At 49.0% G+C, this 23,705-nt stretch overlaps 1 protein-coding gene across 1 annotated transcript in view; it reads right to left on the reverse strand.

The window, feature by feature from the left end:
- LOC142574994 (arylsulfatase B-like) overlaps nucleotides 1-18,014 on the reverse strand; it is a 162,639-nt gene extending 144,625 nt beyond the window's left edge. The window contains exon 1 of the mRNA XM_075683970.1: nucleotides 17,896-18,014. Within this exon, the coding sequence (XP_075540085.1) occupies nucleotides 17,896-18,014 (119 nt within the window). The remainder of the gene's footprint in view (nucleotides 1-17,895) is intronic.
- Between the last annotated feature and the right edge of the window lie 5,691 nt (nucleotides 18,015-23,705).

A 23,705-nucleotide genomic window follows, 5' to 3' on the forward strand; every position in this document is an offset into this window, starting at 1 on the left:
GTGCAAACTTGCGGTCCATCATGGATGGTCTACGTTCGAATCCACCCGACCATTCCCTCCACCTGTTCGTGCTGCGCGACAATATTCTCTACTGTTGCAATACCAACTCAGACGGTACCCAACTTCTACTCGTAGTACCTACGACCCTCCGTTCTACTCTTCTCCACCAGCTCCACGGTGCTCCAACAGCCGGCAACTTCGGAGTATCCGGTATATACGACCGCGTGCGTCGTCGATTCTTTTGGCCAGGCTTTTACCGTTCTATGCGCCGGTACGTTTCTGGTTGCGACGCTTGCCAACGCCGCAAGCGTTAGCCCTTGCAGCCTGCCGTCCCACTTCACCCTATATAAAGTCCACCTAGTCCGTTCTATAGCACCGGCCTTGATTTCGTTGGGCCATTTCCGACTTCTCTCTTTCCGGGGAACCAGTGGATCGCCGTAGCTACTGACAACGCGAAACGATAGGCCATCATAGGGGCACTGCCGACCAGTTGCGCCACGGACGTTTCACGACGTCATCCTCCACCATGGCGCTCTACGGCAGCTACTGACAGATCGCGGTCGCACTTTTCTTTCACGCGTTGTCGATGATACTTTTCGCTCTTGTTCAACACGTCGAAGCTAACCACCGCCCTCAACCAGACGCTCATAACGATGCTATCCATGTAGATTTCAGCAGATAACCGTGATGGGGACAGAAGTTTGCCTTATGTGACATTGGCATACAACTCTTCCCGCCACGACACTGCCGGCTTTTCGTCATTTTATGTTTTGTTGGGCCGCCACCCCACGTTGCCCTTTGAGACACTACTTCCATAAGCTCCACACACGGCTACAGAATATGTTCGCGAAGCTATTGCTCGTGCTCAAACGGCTCGTAACATCGCACGGGACCTTTGTGCCTCGCCGCTGTCTCAAAAGGCCCGTTATAATAGCAACCATAGAACCGGGCACTTCGAACCAGGCACCTTGGTACTTCTATGAACCGCTCGATGCTACGTCGGCCTATCTTCAAAATGTCTTCCCCTCTACTCCGGGACTGTACAAGTTTTCACGCCAGCTTACCCAGGTGCTAGAACGTGCAAACTTGTGCTGGTTGGTACAAGTGTGTGGGAAGAAAACGAGTAACAGCGCTGAACAACAGGACGTGACTGAGACATACGGAGCTCCCGGTGTGGTTTTCAGGCATTGTTCGAGAAGTGCAAAACACTCAGGTGTTATGGTGACCAGTGCGCACGCGAGATATGTGAGGCCTTTTGCATCGACAAGAAAGGCGATATGAGCGTGAGGGTGCCTTCGTTGTCGTTCCCCACGAAGAAATTTGTGTATCTTGTACGTGGATAGTGGCGCCCACTTTGTTGGGCTGTTTTCACATTATCGATCGCGTCTATGTATTCTTAATTTGATATGTTCTCCTCTTCCTCCTGCCTATGCAAGCCCCTGTATATTGCTGCGTGTGCATAAAATATTAGTTGAATGACAGTGTTTCGTCTGTCTCAGCCACGTCCTGATGCTCAGCTTTGTTACTCGTTTTCTTCACCAAGGTGACATAGAAGATAACGCGTTGGATAGTCACTTGTCAACTCCAATGTCCCCCATCGATATTGTCCCGTCTCAAGCCGTACGCCTCAGCCTACAGCCTTCACTTGTTTCCGACCACCGGGGGTTATGTTACAGGTCATTCGCCCATACGAAGAAGGTACTCAGCAGGACGACAAAGAGGACGATTGAAAGCGCTCGTTTGTGGTTGAGGCAATTCTGCCATCTTGGCTGTGACGTTTCTGTATATAGCTTGTAAATATAATTTTTCCAACTTTACTACGTCACAATGTGTATGTATGTATGTATGTATGTATGTATGTATGTATGTATGTATGTATGTATGTATGTATGTATGTATGTATGTATGTATGTATGTATGTATGTATGTATGTATGTATGTATGTATGTATGTATGTATGTATGTATGTATGTATGTATGTACTAGTTGCGAAGCTAGCTTGTCATTAAATGGTGCTCCTGTAGGTTAAAAAAACCTTGTTTCCAGAAAGGAGCTGAATATATGACTTCAGTGGCTGCCTTATCACTCTAGGGTAATTTTAAATCAAAACACTCTTTGTTTACCCACCAGCTGCAGTGGCGGCAGCCATTTTTAATTGCGCCTGTCTCACTCGCCGCGCTTGCCCGCTCCACTCATTGAGCTCTCTAGCGGAACGGAGGCACGGAGGCACCCGTCCGCTCACACGCTCGTGGCTAAGCGCTTGGCGCATGCGCACTTGCGCGCTCGATCACTGCTTGGGCGGAGCGGTGCAGAGGAAGCATTCTGCTAAAACTGTCTAATAAGAATTCACTGCTTGTGTGCACGCTTTAATTCACAATTTTTCTATCCCATGAAATTGGAGAACAGCGAAATTTGGTAGAACGTCTCTTTACGTGAATTATGTTGCTCAGCAAAATGCTACTCTCATTCAGGTTACTCGCGATTAGCTTTAATGTGTAAGGGGTAGAAATCCCTCAGCAAAGCATGCTGACCTGCTGTGGTGGTGTGGCGGCTTTTTAGTGTTGCCCGTCGAAGCCCGCCGGCGCGGGATCAAATCCCGGCCGCGGTGGATGAATTTCGATGGAGGCGAAATGCAAGAGCATTCGTTCCTGGGTGCACGTTAAAGAACCCCAGGTGGTCAAATTGATTCGGAGTCACCCACTACGTGTCGCCTCGTAATAATATCGTGGTTTTCCCTTGTAAAATCCCGTGATCTATTTCATTTTTAAGCATACTGACGTCCATGAAAAGTACGAGTATATAAAACACATACGAGATAATGTTGGATAATCTTGCCAGCAATACTTAGAGGGGTACTTAAGTCAGAAAAACCGGAAGACTTACGGTGACTTTGTTTAGAAAGAATGAAAAAGTCAATGTTCCTTTCATTGTAATTAATTTCTTAAATCACATAAGAAAACAACTGAAATTTCTTCTTTTTATTCCTTTGTTATGGACGATTCTTAGGTGGTGCCGTTCTTTGCCCTATGTTCTAGTTTTATAGGCCCGCAATAAAAGATTGTGACGTTTTATGTGCCAAGACGAAGCTATGATTGTGAGGCGCGTCATAGTGTGGGACTCCAGTTTAATTTTGACCACCTGTGGTTCCTGAACGTGCACCCGATGCAGCGTACTTAGACGGGTGTTTTTGCACTTCGCCCCCATGCTGAACCGCGTCGGCTTTCGTCTGCTGGACCATCAAGACATGCCTACAGTTTGTACCGATCGAAAGAAGTAGGGAATGCGTTTACGTGTCTTTATAAAGCCCTTGCAAATGTTCCTTGTTTTGACCAGGAACATATATGAAAACTGGCACACTGAAAACTGTACAAATAACAAGCGACGAATAACTAACTGTACATGCACACCGGCCCCTAAGCTCGTGTGCGCACTTCCAATTGCCCTTGTACCCAAGTGCTATGTTTTCGGATCTAATGATTTACCAACAGAGACAACTTCCACCATCAGTGAACTGGGCATCGATACACCTGCGGAGTACCGAGCGCGTGCCTGATAGCGCAAATGGGTTTTATGGACACTTTTTGATTACACTGTTTACAACCTTGAAAACCAAAAGCAAAGAAATTGGGCCTAGTTGTGGGAAAAGCTCGGTTATTCGGAGGACCATTGTCAATACTGCCTCACTTCAGCGTGGACGGAGCCCTGAGCTGTGCATCAAACGCTTAAGAATGAACTATTTCTTTTTTGCACGCGGTGCTAAAACTCATGCGACCAGTTTTCGCGTGCACTCGCAGTATATGTGGCTTGTAACGGAGACAAGGTGCTAGATACATATGTATAAGGCAGTAAATGAATTGTGTTTTCAGTCGATATGCACTGTCGCTGTTCAGTTCCATTTCGGGCTTACGCAAGTTTTTCGCCGTTCCGACACTCTCTTTCGAGCTTCGAGGCTTGGGGAATGCTCTAAGAGTTACCTGGATGCCTGGAGCGTGAGTGCCTTCATGTGGGCAGACTCAAGCACGAATTCTTTGTCCATTCTCTTGCTGTGAATGAATTAATGAATGTATGATTGAATGTATGTTGTTTAGTGGCGCAAATTTCAGGTCTGGCACCTGCGCCATGCCAGTGTTAGCGCCACACTAGTGTTAGTGACTTCGCAGTGGAGTCATGAGTCCTATGAAGTTGGTGTGACGTGGTTGTATTCTGAGCCTTTTCCCTGCAGTGGGCGTAACCAGGCTCATGATGATGATGGTTGTAGAGAGGCCTTAAAGATAGTCGCTGTAAAGTGCGTAAAATCTACTTGTAATAAGATTATGGCGATGTGAAATAGCATGTACGACGAGCACTAAAATGCACTGCGAAAAAATGATATGATATGCAAAATGGCAGATGCAAAAATTGGCTAGAGCACTTCTGCCTCACTAGTGCCCTTGAAACACGAGGGCCTGGAGGTATGTGAAATACAAAACTACTCTCACAGCGGCATCCTATGAAAAGAGGATGCGTTACGAATTTATGGGGCTAATAACATCTAAAACATGTTCAGGCAAACCTAGGACTGTACTGGTATCAAAAAACGGTTCTTGACCAAGAAATATTACAGGATGAAGAGTGATCTCGTGACAGTATGCTAGGGGGAAATGTCTCTTTCTCTCAGATTCGACTTCCCGACACTCCAGGAGTACGTGGAGGACGGTCAGCATTTCCCCGCATCTACGACAGGTTGAAGGTTCATTTCTAGCAAGTAGAAAATTTTGGGTGGCAAATGTGTATCGTATTCTTAAATGACAGAATAAGACATATGTTCGGCGAGATCTTGTGGTGCAAGGCCAGAAACCCCACTGTGCCTTTATCATGTGCAGCTTATTATTTGTTTCCGCGTCCCACATGCGTTGCGAGTGGTTTCGCAGTTTCTTTCGTAAGGCCTCAAATCTGTGAAAGGGACGGCAGTGGTAGGATTAACAGCTTGCGATGCAATCGCCGCAGACATCTGGTCCGCCAGAACATTACTCTCGATGCCCCTATGACCAGACACGCAGTACACAATGACATGCTGGTTAGATATATACGCTCTACACAGGACGGAACAGAGCTCATTAAGTAGGAGATTTTTGCGCTTACAGAGTGACATCATGGCCTTCACGATGCTTAAAAAGTCTGCATATATAATTGACTTTTGAAATATTGACGTCCGTATATGCTTCACAGCCGACAGTAATGCACAGGCGTCAGCCGTAACGATACTTGTTTCCGGATGCAGTACATCCGATTCTGAGAAGGATGGACCGGCGGCTGCATGGCACACCCCGCCATGTGACTTCGAAACATTTATGTAGAACTTCTTGCAGAACTGGTTATACTGGAGTTCTATGACATGCATGCGGATTTCGAGTTATGGAGCGTGCTTTGTAACTTCTGGAAAGGATATGCCACATTTTATCAGCTGCCACTACCAAGGCGGTAGCAGCTTAGTTGCAGGCATTAAGCGATGTTTGAGGAGTGGGACATCAACTTCATCGCTAAGCTCCTTGACTCGCAGTGAAAAGGGCTGTCGCGACAGTGACCGATTTGTTCCCTGATGCTGATGTAGGGAAAGATCCGATCAAATCGAGGTCGACGCGGAAGAACGGCTCTACTGGGACATCGATAGGCTGAAGAAGGCTGGAAGGAAACGTCGGTGGCATCTTGCTTCGTTAAACGATAAGCCTAGGCCAAAAGAAACGATGCCGAACGCGGTCATAAGTGCGCGTTCCATCAGGGTGGCCTACTGTGGGTTCGTCATGAAACTGCTAGAGGACAGCAGAACGCATGTGGGAAGGCACCCATTGCTCAGGGTCTTCGGGCGTATACTATGGCGGTATAAAGTTCCACTATGTAATATAAACATCCGGAGCGACTCGTAAGAGGCCCCGGAGCTGAGACGGTCGATGATGAAGCGTAACGCCGGATCACGCCGCCGGGGCGCCTGCTCACGCAGGCGGGGTTCTTGCTGTGATAACCTGATGCTACCATGTGTCTCACTAGGTGAACCGACGTCGTTACTTTCTGAAGCAACAGCTGCGCACCCGTCTTCAGGCTTGCACTCGAGTACAAAATATAGTATACCCACTCTATTATGCACCAAGATTTAAAATTATGCAAATGGCACGTAGCTGGATATAAGCAAGGTAAGGTGAGCTGGTCAGGCAAAGTCTCCCAGGATTCAGAAAAGGATAGAGAAAACCAGGAGCTAAAAGACCTTATTAAGAGGCAGGAAGAACAAATCAGAATACTGATTGAGGATAGGAAAAAGGAGAGGGAAGAATTTTTAAAGATAATCGAGGAGATGAAAAGAGAGAAGGGTGGAAACAGTACGAGACAGGAAGAGAGTGTAGGGGACAAAGAACCTAAAACAGATCGGCCCCCGCTCAAAAGGAAGAGAACGGGAGAGAGACTCAGACAGCAAGATGGACAAAGTTACTCAGGATATTACCCTGATGAACGGAGCTATGATGCAATTCATGGAACAAACTCGAGCGGAATTTGAAAAGCGCGACATCGCCCTCAAAGCAGAATTTGAGAAACGCGACTTCGCTTTAAAAGCGGAATTCGATTGGTTTAGAACAAAATTAATTAACATTCAAAATGCATTGGCAAAATAACACGATCTGGCAGTGGAATTGTAGGGGCTTCCTGAAAAAGAGAGCAGTCCTACAAACATTCCTAACTAACATCGATAAACCAGATGTCATTGCGTTGCAAGAGTGTGGGAAAAATGCAAAATTGGCCGGCTACACAGCCTACACTGGGCAAGGAGAGAATCGCCAGACAGCTATTTTAGTTAAAAGAAACTTAGCAGCAGTACTACACGAGACTGACACAAATAAGATTGATCACGTCCTAATTGACCTAGTACCGAGGAAAAGAAAAGACAGAAGCCTATACGTTCTCAACGTATACAGCTCTCCTAAGCAAAAAAAGAATTGTGGCTTCGATCAGCTCATCGATAGGTCCAAAAACATTGCAGGGAACAGCCCCATAGTCATAGTCGGAGACTTTAACGCGCAACACACGGCTTGGGGGTACAAAACCTCGCAACAAAAAGGCAGAGAATTATGGGATACTATCTCCAAGCATGAACTAACTCTACTAACAGATCCTCAAATCCCGACTAGAAAGGGAAATAGCGTTTCCAGGGACACCACACCGGACCTTACTCTCATAGGGGTACACATAACCGCACGATGGTGTAACACGGGAGAGGACTTGGGGAGCGACCACAGAATAATAGAGACGGTGGTAGAACACGGCATACCAACTCCCAAACCCAAGCAGTTTGAAGCGGTAAATTGGAACCTCTTTAGGCAGAAATGTGCCGAAAAAGTGGAGCTCAAGGATTTGGGCAGTTGGAGCAAAGCCCTCTTGGAAGCGGTTGAAGAGGCCACCGAAAAGGTGGAGGCGGACGAAACGCAAGAGGTAGTAGACCGGAAAATGGTCGGATTATGGCGGAAAAAGAGGCAGCTAGAGCAAAAATTGAAAGAGAATAGAAGCAATAGAAACATTAGGAGGGCATTAGCGCACCTGAACGGAGAGATTGAAGAATACGCACTCGAACTCACGAAACGAAATTGGAATAGCATATGTGAACAGATGGATCACAAAATTGGTAAATCAAATACATGGCAACTATTGAGGCACCTACTAGATCCCCAAAACAGCAAATCAGAGACGCGTAGCAACATGCAGAAACTAGTGTATAAATACGAAGGTAGTAATGGGCAATTGTTCGCTGAAGTTAAGGATAGATATCTTAAATGTGGTCCGCAACAAACGCTGCCGGACTACAAAGGCGAAGAGAACCCCCTCTTGGACAGCCCCGTCACGGTAGGAGAAGTCAGGGCCGAGTTGAATCGACTCAGAACGAAAACAGCTGCAGGACCGGACAGAATCAGCAATCGGATGTTGAGGAACCTAGACGACAAGTCAATAGTAAACCTAACGAATTTTATGCAAGAGTGTTGGGAGAAAGGTAAAATCCCCAAAGAATGGAAGGAGGCTAAATTAGTCCTAATTCCAAAACCGGGGAAAAAGCTCAGTCTCGAAAACCTCAGACCAATATCCCTCACGTCATGCGTCGGGAAACTAATGGAACATGTGATACAATCTAGAATCAGCAGATACTTGGAAGACCAAGACATACCCTGACACAATGATAGGCTTCAGAGCACACCTATCTGCGTGCGATGTCATGCTACAGCTTAAAGAGCAAATTATCGACCACAAAACTAAGGACACGAAAGCCATCGTTGGCTTAGACGTGGCCAAAGCATTTGACAACGTAGACCACAGGGCAATCTTAGAACAATTGAATAGCCTAAACGTAGGGAGACGTACCTACGAGTATATAAAGGACTTTCTGACTGACAGAACAGTAACGGTCAGTCTAGGGGGTAACGAGGAGAAAGGGATAGTGCTCAGAATAAGGGGACACCGCAGGGCTCTGTTCTCTCACCCACTCTCTTTAACATAGTAATGATTGGACTCCCGCACAAACTTAAGGACTTACAGGGGCTAGAACATACGATCTATGCGGACGACATCACCCTATGGATAAATAGAGGCAGTGACGCCCACATAGAAGAAACGCTGCAAAAGGCCATCAATATAATTGAAGATCACTTAGAAAAAGCCGGACTTAAATGTTCAGCTACGAAGTCGGAGGCTCTCTTCATCAGTCCACAGAAAATGCGAAAGAAAATCCCTAACCACGGGATAAAACTCACTGTTAATGGGGACGCGATTCCAAACGTAAAAGCTATACGTGTGCTAGGCATGCACATTCAGGACAATGAAAGAAATACGGAAACGATTAGAAAGCTTGAAATGAGCGTAAGCCAAACATGCCGACTCCTCCGAAGAATCGCCAACAAGAAGGCAGGCATGAGGGAGGCTAACCTATTAAGGATAATACAGTCCTTCGCGATCAGCAAGATCACATACGCAACACCCTACCTTAAACTAACAAGGGCCGAGAAAAACAAAATAGAAATCCTCATTAGGAAAGGAGTTAAAACAGCCCTAAACCTGCCACCATGCACATCTACGCAGAGGATACTAAACATGGGTATTTCAAACACCCTAGAAGAGTTGATCGAAGCCACACTAGTCTCCCAGCAACAGAGACTAATGCGAAGCAGAGGTGGTCTGAGAATTCTAGCGAAACTAGGATACAAAACTAACAACAAAGTAAGAAACACGGGAGCCATCCCGTCACAAATCAGAGACAGGATACGCATACCACCACTCCCGAAGAATATGCATCCCAGTCACCACCAGGACAGGAGGAAAGACAGGGTTAAAGCGTTACAAAAATCACTAGATAAACAGCAAGGGGTGTTCTACACGGATGCAGCAGAATATGGAAGTAGACCAGGTTTTGTCTCAGTGACGACACAGGCTAACGGTGAGAACTCAAAGAGCTGCAGTACCCCGCAAAACAGTGTGGAGGTTGCAGAGGAGGTGGCCATAGCCCTAGCTTTGACTCAAAAAGGGGTGAAAATCATACTGTCAGATTCCAAAACAGCTATCAGGAATTATACCGTAGGGAGAATCTCCAAAGAGGCGCTCAACATATTGGAGAAAGGACCAATTCCAGAAGAATTAGTGAACCTTATATGGACTCCTGCCCACGAAGGCTTGCCCAGCAATGAGAAAGCGCATGCATTGGCCCGAGAGCTTATTTACCGGTCCACCAATGCAGCCTCTACAGCCAGGGAGCCCCTACAAAAAGAGGGAGGTATAAACACTTACGGCGAAATTCTCGATTATTATAGAATGGGAAGGAAAACACTGCCAGAGGCGCATAAGAAACTAAGTAAGCAAGAAGAGATAACATGGAGGCAACTCCAAGCGGGGGTGATCTGCAACCCCTACATTCTGAAGAGATGGCACGATAGCATTGAGGACATGAGTTGCAAACACTGCGGGGCAAAGGCGGACATGATCCACATACTATGGACATGTCCTAGATACAATAAACCAGATAGGGATAGACAATCCTGGGAGACTTTAATGACCAGCTCGAGGGAAGATGACCAAAGAGAAGTCATCTGCATGGCCCTGGACACCGCTGAGCTCCAAGGAGCATCAGCCAGATGAAAGGGGAGGAGTAAGCCGAAGAGACCGGAAAACTCTTGCCTCCTCGAGGCTCTTTTTGCGGGTGCAAATAAACGTTATTTCTCTCTCTCTCTCTTGCTCAATACGTCCCACATAAAAGTGTTTTCCGAGCGTGAAACAAGCCCGCGAATACGCGCAAAGTGCCTTGAGCGGCTAGTCCTGCGGCAATATTGCGTGTATTCGCGGGCCGGTCAGTAAAGCCACTTTAAATACCAGTTGCCGCCACCCAAATAGATCACCTACTCGTGACGCCTGTGGCAGAAAAGATGTTCCACATCCACCGCCCAGGTTTGTGAGTGGTGGCGCTGGTTAACACTCCCAGGGCTAGTTCTAGCAGTAAAACATAAATACCGCAGAGAGTGTATGATAAAACGGTGCCATGGTAGCTGAAATGATAAGAGCATCGCATGCGTAATGCGAAGACGTGGGTTGGTATTCCACTTGCGGCCAGCTGTTTCTACATCCACTTTCATTTCAATAAATTTATTTCTTTAATTAAATTTACCCTATGTTAACCTTCGTTTCTTTGTTTGTTGGGCCCCCCTTCTTATGATATTGTTACGGAAAGGAAGAAGCGTGCGTCTATTTACAGATGGCTTTTAATGGCTGGGCCAACAAGCGTAGAGCAGCGATAAAAAACTACCCTCTTCCTCGTCGTCTCTCAGACCACCATCATAGTCCTCTTCTTCACACATTACTGAGTGTGACATCACCCCCGTCGGAAAAAGCACCTTATTGGTGCGGCTCATCTAAGGTAAGGTTTGAGACGGCTGAGGTGGATGATGTCAGAGAGAGGTTAAGGCACCGTGGCATCCAGCGGAGACACTTCATATGTGACAGGGGTCACCTGGCGAAGGATGCGGTAAGGGCCATAGTATCGCGAGAGGAATTTCTCCGAAAGACCAACACGCCGAGTTGGATACCAGACTAGCACAAGAGCACCTGGTTCGTAATGCACGTCGTGATGGCGCTGGTCGTAACGGCACTTCTGGCGTGTCTGTGAAGCAGAAAGGCGAATGCGGGTAATCTGGCGTGCTTGGGTCGCTGTGGTTATGACATCCCGAGTGTACTCTGTCGGCGAGTCGAGCGTGGTCGAGAGGAGTGTCTCGAAAGGCAAAGTTGGCTCACGGCCGAAGAGGAGATAGAAGGGGAAATAGCCTGCTGTGTCGTGGCGCGAGGAATTGTAGGCGAACGTGACAAATGGTAGAGCAATGTCCCAGTCGCGATGATCGGAGGAAACATACATTGCTAGCATGTCAGTTAATGTGTGGTTCAGGCGTTCGGTAAGACCGTTAGTTTGAGGATGATAAGCGGTAGTAAGTTTGTGTTTAGTAGCACATAATCGAAGTAGGTCGTCTATGACTTTGGAAAGAAAGTATCTGCCGCGATCGGTGAGAAGCTGACGAGGTGCACCGTAGTGCAAGATAACGTCGTGAAGCAAGAAATCAGCGACGTCTGTAGAGCAGCTGGTCGGTAGGGCTCTAGCAATGGCATAGCGAGTTGTATAGTCCGTAGCGACGGCAATCCACCTATTTCCGTCATTCGATATAGGGAATGGCCCGAGAAGATCAACGCCAACGCGAAAAAAGGGTCGGCCGGTATATCCAAAGGGTGCAGCAGTCCGGCAGGAGGCACAGCTGGTCTTTTCCGGCGTTGACACGACTCACACGCGGCAACATAGCGCCGAACGGTGCGGTTGAGACGGGGCCAGAAAAACCGTCGCCGAATTCGGTCATAGGTCCGCGTAACGCCAAGGTGTCCAGCGGTGGGAACGTCGTGCAGTTGCTGCAGTACAGTCTGTCGCACATGAGATGGAATGACGGTTAGGAGCTCGGGCCCGTCGGGGTGCATGTTGCGGCGATACAGGATGCCATTTTGTAGTATGAACATGTGAACGGTTGAGTCAGACGGATCAGAGAGGAGGCGTTCGATGATAGGGCGTAACGACTCATCGCGTCGTTGTTCAGCGCCAATGTCTTGCAAGGCAGAGAGCGAAAGAACGCAGATCGGTGCGACATCCACTAAGCCGTCCGGTACATCGACGGGATGACGAAACAGGCAGTCGGCGTCCTGATGTAGACGACCCGACTTGTAGACGACAGTGTATGTGTATTCCTGCAGCCGTAGGGCCCAGCGACCGAGGCGTCCGGTGGGATCCTTAAGGGAGGAAAGCCAACAAAGGGCTTGGTGGTCGGTTGTAACTGTAAATGGCCGACCATATATTTAGGGTCTGAACTTGCCTACCGCCCAAATGAGGGCGAGACACTCGCGCTCAGTAATCGAATAATTGCGCTCTCCGGGAGAGAGGAGGCGGCTGGGGTAGGCGATGACGCGGTCGTGCCCACATTGGCGTTGAGCTAAAACTGCGGCGATGCCGTAGCCACTAGCGTCAGTGCGGATTTCTGTCGGAGCGGAGGCGTCAAAATGGGCGAAAACAGGAGGTGTGGTGAGCAGCGTGATAACCTGCGAGAAAGCAGACGCTTGCTCAGAGCCCCAACAGAAAGGAACGTCTTTCTTCAGGAGGTCAGTCAGGGGACGGGCAACATGGGCGATATTTTCCAGAAACCTGTGGAAGTACGAGCAAAGGCCAATAAAGCTGCGAACATCTTTGGCACAAGTTGGTACGGGGAAATTCTGCACAGCATGAATTTTAGCGGGGTCGGGGCGAATACCTGACGAATCGACGAGGTGTCCGAGCATGGTTATTTGGCGGTGACCGAAGTGGCACTTGGACGAGTTGAGCTGCAAGCCAGCGGTGCGAAAAACAGAAAGAACAGATGAAAGTCTTTCAAGATGAGTCGCAATAGTTGAAGAGAATACGATGACGTCATCCAAGTAGCACAAACAGATGGACCATTTCAAACCACACAAGAGCATGTCCATCATCCGTTCAAAGGTCGCCGGGGCATTGCCCAAGCCAAAAGGCATTACCCGGAACTGCATGATATAGGCCGTCTGGTGTGACAATGCGGTCTTTTCACGGTCCATTTCATCCACGGCAATTTTTCAATATCCAGAGCGAAGGTCTGTAGATGAAAAATAAGTGGCACCGTGGAGACAATCCAAAGCATCGTCAATGCGGGAAGTGGATATACATCTTTCTTGGTGATCGTGTTTAGATGACGATAGTCAACACAGAATCGCCAGCTGTTATCCTTCTTTTTGACGAGAACAACAGGGGACGCCCACGGGCTGGAAGAGTGTTCAACAATCCCTTTGGCAAGCATCTTGTCAACCTCGCTCTGGATAACGTGTCGCTCAGAAGGCGACACCCGGTATGGCCGTCGGCGAACAGGTGCTGCATCGCCGGTATTTATACGATGCTTCACGACCGTGGTTTGATACAAAGGGCGATCGTTCAGGTCGAAAATGTCGGAGTAGGACTCGAGGAGGCAACGGAGCTCTGCGGCTTGTTGGGTCGAGAGGTCCGGTGCAATCATCTTTGTAAAGTCGCCGGTCGGGGCTGATGTAGACGGCGGAGAATGAGCATTGGTCGAAGACGGCGCGCAGGTAGAGCGGAAATGTGGCACTCGTGCGGCGGTGACAACGTGGCAAGAGACATGCCTCGAGGAACTACTTGTGGGCACTGTCTGAAATTTAGGACGGGAAGACATGTCTGATTGTCCGCAACAGAAACGGTGGTGTGTGGGAAGGATACATTGTGAGAAAGCAGGACTGAAGTCGCGGGAGTAAGGACGTAGTCTCCGTCAGGTACAGGTGGGCAGGCTAAGACAGGGATGCAGGTTGCTGCAAGAGATGGCAGGCGCCTAAAATACGCGGAACAAAGCTGAGTTGGAGCTTGAGCAGGAAGGTCAAAGGGAACAGGTAGGGGTAGGTCAAGTTGTACAACGCCGGCGGAACAGTCAATCAGAGCAGAATGGGCGGCCAGAAAGTCTAGTCCGAGGATCACATTGTGAGGGCAACGTTCGAGCACACTAAACAAAACGGACGTGTGGCGACCGGCAACACTGACAGGAGCAGTACACATTCCAAGCACAACCGGAGTTCCACCGTCGGTGACCTGGAGCAGACGAGTCGGAGCAGGAGTCAGTACTTTCTTCAAGCGCGTTCGAAGCTCCGCACTCATAATGGAAATTTGGGCTCCAGTGTCGATGAGTGCTGTAACGGGCAAACCATCCACGTCCACGTGCAGAAGGTTCCGATTAGCAGGGAGGGTCAGCAGAGGGATTTCAGGCCGGTGTTCTAGAGCAGCGTCACCTCCAGGAGCTGCCCCAGTTAGTTTCCCGTCGGAGAGCGGCGACGGTAAGCTGGGGATGGAGAGCGACGCAGCTGGGCCGAACGGGAGCGGCGACTATGGGGTGATGGTGATCGGCTGGTAGCGGTGGCTCGAGCGTTGTCAGGTGCGTCTTCAACCTCGGTGGAGAGGGATGGCGGGCGGGGATTCAGTGGGGAGCGGCGGTAGCCGGGAAAGCTTGGTCGAGAGTGGGCTGGCCAGGAGCTTCGACAGTGGCGAGAGATGTGGCCCACACGTCCACAGTAAAAGCAGATGGGTCTATCATCATGGGTGCGCCATTCGGCCGGGTTGCGATAGCCCGGATATGGACAGTATTGGCTCCGGCGAACAGGGGCAGAGGCAGCAGACGAAGCAAAGTCAGGACGGCTGGCGGAGCAGATGGACGGAAGACCTACGTTGGCAAGTTCTTGACGAGTGACCGACTTAATGAGTGACACAAGCGGCCTGGAATCGTCAAAGAACTGCGTCACAGGCGTGGCAGGAGACGCTGCTTCGATTTCTCGTCCAAAGATACGTACGACGTTTTCGGAGGAGGTGGGCTCACGCGGTGGACAAATGTCTTCGCACGTCGATGAAGCTGCGGTATTGGGTAGCCACGTAAACTGTTGAACTATGCGGCGACTCTTCGCGTCTTCAAAGCGGCGACATTCGTTAATGATCTCATTGACCGTTGTTACGTTCTTATAAAAAAGCCGGTTAAACGCGTCGTCCGCGATGCCTTTTAAGACGTGGCTGGCCTTGTCTGCCTCTGTCATATTGTTATCTACTTTGCAGCAAAGAGCGAGGACGTCCTGGATATACGCCACGTAAGATTCAGTGGACTCGGTAATTCAGTGGATTCAGTACACGGGTCCCAAGGTCCTTCTTCGCAGCACGTTGGCGGCCGATGGGCTTGCCGAACAAATCTCTAAGCTTCTGCTTGCACTGGTCCCAACTCGTAATCTCTTCTTCGTGTGTTTCGAACCAGACCCGTGCCGTTTTCTTCAGGTAGAATATTATATTGGCTAGCATAAGCGTGTTGTCCCACCTGTTGTGTGCGCTGACGCGTTCGTAATTCTGCAACCAGTCATCGACGTCAACGGTGTCGATCGCAGAAAACATGCCAGGGTCGCTAGGCTGGGCCAGGATGACCGTCGGTGGCGACGACGGGGCCGTGGTTGAACTCTCTCCTTCGGATGACATGGTGGCCAGGTTACGTCCGCTGCGGAGCTCCGTCTTGCGCAAGTGATTACCCCGCACGTCCACCAATGATGTTACGGAAAGGAAGAAGCGTGCGTCTATTTACAGATGGCTTTTAATAGCTGGGCCAACAAGCGTAGAGCAGCGATAAAAAAAACTACCCTCTTCCTCGTCGTCTCTTAGACCACCATCATAGTCCTCTTCTTCACACATTACCGACTGTGGCAATACAATTAATAAAAATCTGGCTCCTGAATTTTCTTTCTTGTCATCTATTACATTACGAGGGTCTCGAATCCGGCAACATTGATGGCCTCAGGTAGCATGTATGCTTTTATTGACCAGTTGCCTTCACCCCAAAAGTCTACGTAGACTTGACGCCTACGACAGAAAGAAAGTTCCACATCCACCGCCAAGGCCATGACTGCTGGCGCTGGCTAACAGCAGTTCTAGTATATAAACAAAAATGCCAGAAACTGGATGGGAGAACGGCTGCTGCGGTACCTCAATTGGCAAGAGCATTGCACGCGGGATGCATAGACGTAGGTTGTTTTCCCAGCCGCGAACAGTTCTTTTAAAGCGAAGCGTTCTATGCCCCAGTCATTCGTCCGTTAGCGCCAAAAACGCACTGCAGCAAAGCCAACTTACGCATCTGCGTAGAACACTACAGTTTACATTTGCAGTACCGCGCCAGCGTCGAATGGCCAGCCTGATAACGGCGCGAAGCGACGAGCTCAGCAGGAGTAGCGCAAGCAGACAAAGTTTGCTGGAAGCGCATGTTGTGTCTGCTAGACATAACACCACCCCTGTCGCGATTAACTGAGTTTCCCTACTTATCGGAGACAGGGCGTGTGAACACGGGTCGTCTTACGACCTGGAGAAGAAAAAACAAAGACTTTTTCTTAAATAAAGGTGCTGGGACGCCACACTACCCAAACGAACAGTATATATCTGCATTGCATTACGCGCGTCACGCTATACATTCGCGGCCGTCACCATGGGTAGGCCGCTGGTGCAGCAAACTGCAGACGAACAGGATGCCGCACGCGAACGCAAGTGTACAATCGCCTGTGAAAGTGTGAGTATGTGCGTGTGACCAATGGCCACCTGATCTAAAATAAAGGCCTTGCAATTTAACAAAATGTGTGTTCATTCAACTACAACTTTCAGAAAATGCAATCCTAAACAAGCAATCAAATCACACATGCATAGCATGCGTCGCTCACCATTTCATGGGTTCGTTGCGTGGTCGTTGGCTTTGGACTTTGACTTCGATTCAGTTTGCATTGGGGGAATGCTTCGCGTCCAACCATCTTCCTTTAGGAGAGGGGAGTTGATTATTTCTCATCGACTTTCATTTCCATATTATATATAGCTTGTTCAATTCAATGCAGAAGCCGCAGATAATTGCTACTCTGCGGTCCTTGATGGTGCCATTGCTCGTTGGTTTCTTGCGATATGAAAACATTCAGCCACTCGATTTCCTGTTTTCTCGGTTGAATACATATATATATATATATATATATATATATATATCCACCAACATATTGGCACGTGTACTTGTTTATGTTTATCGGGTGACCGTGCTTCACCATGTCTAACAAATGTTATCGCTTAGCGGTTAGCGCCTGTGTGCATCGGAAGTTTCTCGAATGTTATTGATGCTTATATCCTTGTCTGTTGTCACCGAACCCTGTGTGATCTGATTGCATGTATGCGCAATGCGAATTACGTAGAACTTTCTGGAATACACGCGGAGCGAATACTCTGGAACCTTCGAGGAGTCATGTATAAAAGCCGACGCGCTTGACCCGCTGATAAGATTTGCGACGATCGCCGATAGTGTCACTGGTGCACCGTCACTACTACTGACATTTGGTGGAGGTGCTAGTGTGCATCTACCGAATGCCCCTGCAAAGCCGTGATCCGAGCCCGAGCCATGAATACGACACCTACGTCGCCAAGGATCAGTGCGCTAACCCAAGGCAGCAATGACTCTCCCTGGAGCTTGGACGATTGCATGAGAAGTGTGGTATCCGTAACTTCTGGTTTCGGTTTTGGGTCTTTACATCAGGGCGCCAATCAGCGCCAAACGCTGCAAGTGCCTCCTGTAAATTGCCTCCTCAGAAATAAACATTCATTCTTTGTCTGGTCCCCGGCTGGAGCAGTCCGGCTCTTTTCTTGCGGCGCTGCGCGCCCCGGCCGTTTAGGCCTCTTGCCGTAACCCTTTCGTCCGGCCACCCCGTCGAAGCTACAACAAACTGGCGACGAGGTAAACCATTGCTCTGCTTCCTACGTGCCCTTGCCGTACTTCTGCTCCTCTTCCTGCTTCCGGCATGCAAGGCGCCGCAGCTACGCCTCCTCCGTCAACTGCAACTCCCCCGCCTTTGTTCTCCGTGCCCAGCATGGCGTTCGCACCACCCATGCCGCCTTTCCTTGCATTACCCCGTACTCCTTCGGTACCGTGGCTCACATGGAAACGTTCTTTTTGCACGTTTCTTCAGGCGACCGGATGCGAAGCATTACAAGACGAGAGGAAGAAGGCCATTTTACTGAGCAACTTAGGCTTCGAGGGGCAGCGTCTCTACTATGACCTCGCGTCGCAAACGGACCAGACGGCCGCTACGTTCGAAGACATTCTTCGCATCTTCGACCAGCACTACGAAGAAAGCTCAAATCCCCTGGTGCACCGCATTATCTTCCGGGACAAGATGCAGCTACCTGGGGAAACCTTCCAGGACTTCGTCACCGCGCTACAAAGGCTAGCGCCTGCTTGTGCGTTCGGCGCTTGGCACGACGAGTCTCTTCGCGACCAAATTCTCCAAGGCGTCGCATCAAAAAGAGTTCGAGAACGGCTACTGTACGAAGGATCGGCCCTCACGCTCAAGAAAGCCGAGGAAATCGGACGAAGTGTGGAGCAAGTTGACAAGGAACTTGAAGTCTTCAGCAACTCGTCTGTTCAGCGCGTCTCGACGCAACGCCAAGATGGCGTCGCCAGCCATCTCCTTCCTCGCCCGGGCGTGCAAGATGGCGGTCACCGCCCCCCTTCTCCCTCGACCCGGCGCTTCAAGATGGCGATCAACGGCGTGGCGGGCTGTCGCATCGAGCGGCGAGCCAACGTGACGTCCGGCCCGAACTCTGCGAAGCCACTGGAGAACTCGCACCCCATTGTTACCGATGTGGTTCACCTCGCCACATCGCATCCGATCCAGCCTGTCCGGCAAAACACGTTACCTGCCGTGCGTGCCGAAAAGTGGGACATTACGCTTCGGTTTGCCGTTCGAGGAACCGAACGCAGCGACAGCCTCCTGCTCGAACGCAGCTTGTTTCTGTTACCGCTGATACAGAATCAGCCTCTACAGTCCCGTTTGTGCTTACAATTCAAGCACCGAACTTCCGTCCTGCAACAATTCGCGCCGAAGTCCTCATTGCGAATACTACACTCAAGTTGCTCGTGGACACAGGAGCTACAGTGTCGCTGATGAACAGCTCCCTATACGAAGAACATTTCAAGGTTTTTCCATTATCTCCTTCGAGTCTTCGACTCAAGAATTATTCGCAGCAAGAAACTCTGCATTCAGGACGTTTCTCCGTGCTCGTCAAGTATCGCAACAACGCTGCAGTAGTGACATTTCACGTCACGAACCAAGGCACTTTTCTTCTGGGCTTAGATGCCATTCAAGCTTTGGGCATTGACATTCAAGGGTCTTCGCTCATATGTCAAGTATCAGGACTTCCAGCTGACCCAAGCGTTCAGCCTCCGTCTCTTCCGCACAACGCCCCAACAGAGTTCGCCCATCTGTTCTCAGGGCAATTGGGACTTGTAAAGGGCTTCGTCCACGACGTTCGTCTCAGACCTTCAGTGCAACCAGTCTCAGCGAAACTGCGTCCTCTACCTCTGGTTCTCCGGGAGCAAGTCTCCACCGAGCTCCAACGCCTGGAATCAGCTGATGTCATCGAACGAGTCACTGCGTCCGAGTGGATTTCTCCGCTCGTCGTCGTTCGAAAGAAGGACAATTCCATTCGACTTTGCGTCGATCTTCGAGACCCCAACAAGGCTATCATCATTGACGCCTTTCCACTACCTAGAGCTGACGAACTGTTGCATCGACTCGGTGGTGCTACTGTCTTTAGTAAGTTGGACTTGCAGTCCGCTTATCATCAGGTTTTATTATCCGAGAAAAGCCGTGAGCTGACTACTTTTATAACTCATGACGGTCTTTTCCGCTTCAAGCGTGTGTGTTTCGGTTTGGCATCTGCGCCATCCGCTTTCCAGCAGATCATGTCATCTGTTCTGAACGACTGTCCAGGCACCTTGTGCTACCTTGACGATGTGCTTGTATGGGATCACACTCAACGTGACCACGACAGAAATTTGCAAACAGTCTTGTCTAGGATAAGTAATGCAGGAATGCAGCTTAACCACAAGTGCGCATTCAGTGTCCCAGAATTAACTTTCCTAGGACATAAAATTTCCGCAAACGGCATTTCGCCGATGGATAGTAAAATTCAGGCAATCGTGGAGGCACCACAGCTGAAGGACAAAAAGGCTCTACAGTCATTTCTGGGCCTCACGGGATAATATGCTAAATTTATCCCGCAGTATGCCGACGTAGTGGAACCGCTAAGGAAACTTCTAAGGCAAGGACAAGCCTTTGTCTGGGATAGGGATACTGAATGCAGCTTTCAGGCTATTAAAGACGTACTTGCATCACGCCCGGTGGTACGCATGTTCCAACCGCATCTGCCTATTGTTGTGACGGTTGATGCTTCTGACGTTGGCATAGGAGCTGTCCTACAGCAAAAATACGGAAATGAGCTCTTTACAGTAGCTTTTGCTTCTCGTACGTTATCATCCGCAGAGCGACGGTACTCCGTAGGCGAATGGGAAGCATTGGCATGTCTGTTTGCGTGTGAACATTGGCATGTTTACTTGTGGGGTCGACAGTTCACTCTACGAACTGATCACCAAGCTCTAGTCGCATTGCTACCTTCAAAGGGTCCTGGACAGCGATTGTTAAGAATTTCAAGGTGGAATGCAAGATTGCTGTATTACAATTTCTCCATTCAGTACTGTAAAGGTGACCAAAATGTCATTGCGGACGCATTGTCACGCCTACCTGTCCCTCCCGAATGTGAACCAGCACTAGATGAGGAAATAGTGTCTTTAGTTTCATCTTGTATTACAAAGGAGGAATTCCAAGCAGCCACACAGGCAGATCGAGTGTGCCAAGCATTAAAAGAAAAAATAGTAAAAGGATGGAGAACTGCGGCGGAACTTCCGCCAGAGTTACAGGCGTATGCTGCTGTACAGTCCGAATTGTCCTACATGAATAATCTGCTTCTCCGAGGTGAACGTATCGTTCCTCCTGCTTCCTTGCGTCAGACACTCCTTTCTATTGCTCATGAAGGTCACTTAGGCATTACTAAAACCAAGATCAGATTGAGATGCATCTACTGGTGGCCTCACATGGATAGGCAAGTTGAGGAACTTGTGGGAAACTGCTTTGTGTGCCAACAAGCAGATAAATCTGCCAAACCATCTTTTGCGCCATTACAACCTGTCAAATGGCCATTAAGACCATGGGAAAAGTTAGCCATAGCCATAATAGGCCCTCTTGATCGTGCGCCACAGTATGCTCGTTTTGCTTTGGTCATGGTTGACTATCATTCCAAATGGCCCGAAGTTGCTTTTATGCCCTCCGTCACATCGGAAGCCATCATGCACAGTCTCATGTCAATATTCAGTAGGGAAGGATTTCCTGATGCTATAGTGTCCGATAATGGACCACAGTTTGTTTCTGCACAGTTCGAAAACTTCCTGAAGGAAAGAGGCATTAAGTATTTCTTATCCTCTCTTTACTACCCACAGGCCAATGGCAGGTAGAAAGATTTAACCGTGTCCTTAAAGAATTCATACAGATTGCTATTTTGGAACAGCGAGACCTCAGACTTGCGGTCTTAGAATACTTGGCAATTTACAGGTTTACTCCCCATATGACTACCGGTGTGTCTCCAGCTATGCTGCTCCATAGTCGACAACCACGAACTCGGCTGGACGTTGCAAACATGCCTCGAATTCATCCTGAATTTGCTTCTCCAAAGTTGCGCCAGGAAGTGCAGAGTAGAGTACGTGAAAAACAGGAAAATACTAAAAAATATGCGGATCGTCGTCGCGCAACTAAATGTCCTCAGTTTCCGCCAGGCGATCTGGTTAGGGTACGTACTTCACGGAAATCTGGTCCTAAATAATCTGGTCCGTTCAAGATTTACCGCAAAGTAGGTCGAAGTACCTTCCAGCTTGAAAATGGCAAGCGTTGGAACGCGTCTAAACTGGCGAAGTACTCAGTACGTCAGGGGCAAACAAATGAAAGGAGTCATTTCAATGATGGAACATCCTTTGACGATGGTTTTCCACCTTTTCTTCCAGTTCCTACTGGTACTCATTTTCCTGCTGCAAACCCTTCTTTGCAACCACCTGTCTCACCACCACCACCACCTCCGGGTCCACCCCGGGCAGAACAGTCTCCTGAACGTCCGTTCGACACTCCTCCCAGAGACACTGCCCCTGAAGGCACTCAGGTCTCTGACACAGCTTCTAGCCCCAATACGAGTAACACTTCTGCTGTTCCTCCTCTACAACTTGAACCAGTCCTCCGTAGGTCTACACGCCATAGACAACCTCCGGAACGATTTAAGGATTATGTTTCCAAGTAGCTTGTTGCCTTAGGTTACTCTCTACAGAGGTTTCAACCCTCCCATGCGAATTCGGCTCTTAACGCCAAAGGTATTTCCTTACATGTTTGTTAGCTGAATGAGACTTAAGCAGTATCCTTTAAATGGGGGGATTTCTGGCAGCACAAACGGTGCTATACGCACGCTGTACTTACTGCTATACTGCAGATTTATCAGTGGATCCTAGCTGTAGGAACACTTTTCTTCATTTCTTAGCATCCCCGCAGAAGGGATACCATACATTTCCTGTATGTTACGTTTCTTGCAGCATAAACATGTATGCATTTTCACTACGGCAGTCGCCGCCATACTAATTTGTCTTTCATGCCAAAAAAGAAAGTTTTAACATTGAAAGTCGTTAGCATTCTTAAGGGGGGGGCACTATGGAGTGTAAAGTGCTTTTACGCACAATGCCAATCCACGACAGCCGCAGAGACTGTCTCGAGTCAGGCTCAGGGCGAATGAGCCACCCATCAGTGCTGTCCCAGGGGGCACACACATGGTTGTTAGTGCATACTTATGCACTTTGTGAATTTTCTATGTGTTATCTGTGTGTGCAAGACTGCATCTCACCATCCTCCCAAGACGGGTACTGGAACTGGAGATCTGGAGTGCAATAACTCATATTCAGTATTCATGTGCGTTTTTTTAAAATGGGGAAGCCAGAGGTATCATTTTCTATTGTGTAAAGATGTATCACTAATCATGTGTGTTACAGTACTAACATGTGTTCTTTGACTCGTGACTTTTGTTGCGAGGAGACCGAGTAGATCATGTTTCCTTTCAAGGGAGAGGTGATGTGGTATCCGTAACTTTTGGTTTCGGTTTTGGCTCTTTACATCAGGGCGCCACTCAGCGCCAAACGCTGTAAGCGCCTCCCGTAAATTGCCTCCTCAGAAATAAACATTCATTCTTTGTCTGGTCCCCGACTGGAGCAGTCCGGCTCATTTCTTGCGGCGCTGCGCGCCCCGGCCGTTTAGGCCTCATGCCATAACCCTTTCGTCCGGCCGCCCCGTCGAAGCTACAACAAGAAGGCCAGGAATTGCACAGCCACGACAGCCGCTACAATGACAGCCCCAATGTCGCGAACACCAATCGTCCTGCAACAGCCCAGGGAGCCATCGATGTTCCGTGGTTCAACATTTGAGAACCCTGAAAACTGGCTGTAGAGGTACGAAAGGGTCGACACATTTAATAGCTGTAACAGCGACGACAAGCTGTGCATGCCTTTTCGTATGGGAAGAGGCCCCCAGGACGTGGTTCGAGAATCGTTAAACCACCTTAACGTGAGACCTGTTCCGCAGCGGCTTCCTCCAGACATTCACAACGGTCATGCGCAAAGAATGAGCCCAAGCTCTACTAGAAACCCGAGGGCGACTGC

This window comes from Dermacentor variabilis, chromosome 3 (genome assembly GCF_050947875.1).
Source record: "Dermacentor variabilis isolate Ectoservices chromosome 3, ASM5094787v1, whole genome shotgun sequence".
Lineage (NCBI taxonomy): Eukaryota > Metazoa > Arthropoda > Arachnida > Ixodida > Ixodidae > Dermacentor > Dermacentor variabilis.